This window comes from Penaeus chinensis, chromosome 22 (assembly GCF_019202785.1).
Source record: "Penaeus chinensis breed Huanghai No. 1 chromosome 22, ASM1920278v2, whole genome shotgun sequence".
Classification (NCBI taxonomy): domain Eukaryota; kingdom Metazoa; phylum Arthropoda; class Malacostraca; order Decapoda; family Penaeidae; genus Penaeus; species Penaeus chinensis.
The window spans coordinates 7,348,448-7,353,447 of record NC_061840.1 but is presented as its reverse complement, the minus strand read 5'-3'; the positions used below and the strand labels follow the sequence as shown (position 1 = coordinate 7,353,447).

The 5,000-nt window shown below is 39.0% G+C and overlaps 1 protein-coding gene across 1 annotated transcript in view; it reads right to left on the bottom strand.

The window, feature by feature from the left end:
- Positions 1–4,195, bottom strand: part of LOC125037093 (spermine oxidase-like) — a 7,582-nt gene extending 3,387 nt beyond the window's left edge. Inside the window, exons 1-8 of the mRNA XM_047630093.1 lie at positions 4,080–4,195; positions 3,677–3,719; positions 2,981–3,135; positions 2,278–2,409; positions 1,579–1,720; positions 1,203–1,275; positions 965–1,099; positions 51–275 (exon numbers count right to left, since the gene is read on the bottom strand). Of these exons, the coding sequence (XP_047486049.1) occupies positions 51–275; positions 965–1,099; positions 1,203–1,275; positions 1,579–1,720; positions 2,278–2,409; positions 2,981–3,135; positions 3,677–3,719; positions 4,080–4,140 (966 nt within the window). The 5' untranslated portion in view covers positions 4,141–4,195. The remainder of the gene's footprint in view (positions 1–50; positions 276–964; positions 1,100–1,202; positions 1,276–1,578; positions 1,721–2,277; positions 2,410–2,980; positions 3,136–3,676; positions 3,720–4,079) is intronic.
- Positions 4,196–5,000: the final 805 nt, after the last annotated feature.

Below are 5,000 nucleotides of genomic sequence, written 5' to 3'. Positions count from 1 at the left end.
CCCTCTCCTTGCCCTCCCTCCCCCCCTCCCCTCTCCTGCCCCGTACCTACCGCCATGGCCGCCTGATAGGAATCGGGCAGCGCGGGCGTGAACAGGCTGGCATGGCGCTCCTTGAGGTGCCCGATGGAGGGCGTGAGGATGACGTGGTCGGCCAGGTAAGAGGCGCCGGCCTGCGTCACCACCAGGACCTTGTTCTCGGCGTTCTCGTCGACGATGTCCCAGAAGATCCTGCACACGGGCGACGACAGGGACATGGTGGATTCAGGGAGGCCTTTCTGCACGGGAAATTCAGGCCAAGAGAAAGAACGTATGGAAAAGAAGAATTTCTATGTCTGTTCAAGAGGTGATAGTTTAAAAATATGACATTTACATCAGAAAAAAATATAGAATTTTTAATCCGTGTGTGCGTACATGTATATATAAGTATATATATATATATATATGTGTGTGTGTGTGTGTGTGTGTGTGTGTTTGTGTGTAGATATATGTATATGTATAAATATAAATATATTTACATGTATATATATATATATCTTTTTGTGTATATATGTATATATATATGTCTGTATATATATACATACACACACATATGTATGTACATATATGTATGTATATATACACATATATGTATATATGCACATATATGTATATAAATATATATGTATATATATATACATACATACAAATGTGTTTATGTGTATGTATATATATATATATATATGTATATATATATATATATATATATATATATATATTACATACATATAAATGTGTGTAAGTGTATATATATATATATATATATATATATATATATATATATATTAATGCATATATAAATATATATAAATATATAAATATATATGTGTGTGTATATATATAAATGTACATATATGTATGATATATGTATATGCAAAAGTACATGTTTATAGATATACATATAAGTGTGTGTGTGTGCCTGTCTTACCCTAAGGTAGTCGACGATAGCGTCGTAGCCGTCCGCCCACTGATTCCACATATCATAGCCCCAGTCAGTGAAGTGATCGGCGTCCTCCATAGACTGATCCTCCCAGTCGACGAGGCCCGTGTCCTTCAGCAGCCACTGTGGGGAAAGGAAGTGTCAGTCGAGCCTCGCACACCGCACGCATCGCACTATCCCAAGAGATATCCAGGCACCACAATCTCCCGCTGCTTCTGTGACTCACCTTGTTCAGGTAGAAACGCCAGGCGTCTTTCTCCGACTGAATCGCTGGTGATCTGTCGTATTTAGCCGAAAACCTAGAAAGAAATGCATGTTTCTCTTGTGCTGCCTTGAAATCTTCCCCATTTTAGTGATGGTGGTAATGGTGGTCATGTGTCACCAACTTAATTTGTGTTACTTTTTGCCTGCTAATACACAATCCCAGCAGAATCAAGCTCTAATAAAATACCATCTTATGGATGATTTTTCAGCACGTTAGTTTTTTTGCAAATGCATTTTTTGCAAAGGAACATTGTTTCGAATTTACATGAAAGCATAGCTACGGGTTCTAGTGTCCCGAAATTTATGTTCACTGATTCTCACGCTCACAGCCCACGTACTTGTCCGCGTAGCACTTTCCGTAGCCATAGCCATAGTACTGGGCTTGCACGTTGTCTCTCTCGCATATCTGCATCAGTTCCTCGGCCACGTCGAAGCCCGAAGGGTCAGCATCCCTTCCTGACTGCGTTCTGGCCATCCAGACTAGAGAGGGCGAAGGAATTCTGCTAAAACAATATATCGCAAAAGCAGGAAAACTTGTTCCACTAATGTAATGCATGACTTCATGTAAGCTCCAAGTGGATATAATTCTCTATATGAGAGGTAATGGGGACTTAATATCTGGATACTTTTTATTAATCGTTTGATCGTTTTGCTTGGGTAGCATTAGAAATTACTAACACGCACTGTTATTCTATATTCTAAAACACACATTACTGGTATCCTAAACTTCCATAAACGAAATATGCAAAAATAACTAATAACCTTTCTAAAATTGGCCCTTTATCACAAACTAGCACTCAGTTGCATTATCATCGTTCGATATAAAGTGAAAAAAGCACTAAAGTTTGATTGTAAAATACAGGGAGCAACCAATAAGCTAACGACCCTTGCTCTATATGGAAACCAGTAACCCTCTAACAACATCCATATTACTCTCCATTCGATCGTATGTATCGGTCTTTTAACACAAGACTTATTGCAATATTAGAATATATCATTCCTCAGACATCTTTCATATAACATGTTAGCACACTTACGATAGGCAGAATCGTCTAGAGGCTCAGTGAACTTATTGAGGTCCTTCGCGATATCGTAAAGAAAGTTTCCTGGGCCTCCGTGGATCCACTCGGCGCCGTCCTCCGTCAGGATCTGCTTGCCCGAGGGAAGTGCTAGAAGAGAGGAGCAGGGCGGAGGGAAACCCAAAGGATTAACATTAGCCTGCCTCGCCAGACCCACATACACGAGTAAGGGATTGACATCAGATGCATACACAGATACACACACGAACCGGCACACAGAAAAATACATACAAGAGAGTGTGTGTGTGTGTGTGTGTGTGTGTGTGTGAGTGAGTGAGTGAGTGTGTGTGTGTGTGTGTGTGTGTGTGTGTGTGTGTGTGTGTGTGTGTGTGTGTGTGTTTGTACAGACACACATACGCACAAACACACACACACGCATATATAAATGTGTGTGTGTGTGTGTGTGCTTGTGTTTATGTGTGTTTATGTGTGTGTTTGCGTGTGTTTATTTATTTATATGTAAATATATATATAGATATATATATACACAATACATGAACACACACACATACACACACACACACATATATATATATGAATGTGTATATATATCTATGTGTGTATGTGCGTGTGTGTGTATACATACAAGGCATATATGTACATTCTTATGTATGCTTGTGGAGAAGGAGAAAGAGAGATTTGAGAATTGAGCCCAGCCTACCTTCCCTGTGGGTCTTGACTCTGCCGCCCCAGTAGTCCTGCGCCTCCAGAAGGTGCACGTTCTTGAACGAGTTACTGTAGAGCATCTTGAGCGCCGCCAAGCCGGCCACGCCGCCGCCCACCACCACCACCTCCTTCTGCACGGCGTTTGCCAGCCTGGTGGTCGGGAGAGGTCGGGAATCGTGCGCTTACGAATATATATTCTATTATGTAAATAGTCATATACATACATACAAACACACACGCAGACACATATACACACACATATATACATATATATATATATACATACACACACACACACACACACACACACACACATACATATATATATACATATATATACATATATATATATATATATATATATGTACACATATTTGTGCCCGTATATATATATATATATATATATGTATATGTGTGTGTGTAGAAATATGTATATATACATATACATATAGACAGATATATACACACGCACATGTATATATACTTATATAGAAGTATGAATATATATACATATATATGAATATATAAATATATATATATGTATATATACACACATATCTATATATATGTATTTACATACATATATATAAATATGCTCATGTACATTTACATATGAAGATCGATCAACCGTGACTGCAAAACACCTTGAGGAAGCGACCAAGCGTCGCGTCACTTCCGGAGTCTCTCTTACCATTCCTCCTTGTTGTCACTGATGTCGCACGGATGGCCGGACGCTGGAAGAGAAGCGGATCGTGAACTGTGTGGTAGGTTTAGCGCATATACACACAGGCATGTACTTACACACACGCACGCACAAACACACAAAGACACACACGCAAACATTCGCACACACAAGCACACAAACATTCACACACATACACACACGCACAAACTCGAACACAAACTATAACACACACACAAACGCACAAACACGACCTTAAACACAAACACAGAAACACACATACACACTCACAGAGACGCATAAACGCAAACACAAAGTCAAACACACACACACACACATGCAGGCACACATGCACAAACGCGAATACACTCAAACACACACACATAGGTAAGCATGACGTCGGCGCACCCACCAGGACAGCAGCCGAGCAAGGCCAGGAGTCCGACGACCGCAGGGAGCAGCGACACGGACATTTTCACAGCAGGACGCTCTGACTCGAAATGAAGTGCACTCGCAGCGCTGCTTCAGGTGTGTGGCCTTCCGTGCTTCCGAAGCATCTAATATACCCCGGGAGAGGCGGCTCTTCCTACCGCCACTGCCGTCATTTGCACAAATGATTATATGTTAAGGCAATTAAGTGAGGCCTTTAATTCCTGGGGACTGCGCTGCTTGCTTACTCACATTTTCAGCTCTATATAATTTCAGCTCATCAGCTCTATATATAAACATATATGGATTAATATGTATACATATATAAACTGTACATATATGCATATACATATATGTATATATGTATATTTGTAGATATATATATTTATATATATATATATTTATTTATCTATATATACATGTATACATATATATACACACATATAAGTCTGTGTCTGTGTGTGTGTGTGCGTGTGTGTGTGTGTGTGTGTGTGTGTGTGTGTGTGTGTTTGTGCATGTATGATATCTATATACATACATATATATCAAATACATATATGTATATATTATATATACATACATGTATATATTATATATACATACATGTATATATTATATATACATACATACATATATATACATACACATACATGCATATGTATATGCTTATAATTTATGTGTATATCTCTATATATATATATGTGTGTGTGTGTGTGTGTGTATGTATATATATATGTATCTGTATATATATATACATATATATGTGTGTGTGTGTGTCCACAGTCACACACGATCACACATACACACATGCATATGCATATATTCCTTACATGTACAAGTATAGCCTACTGTGAATAGATGCATATATATACACACATACACATTCATGCACACACAGTCACAC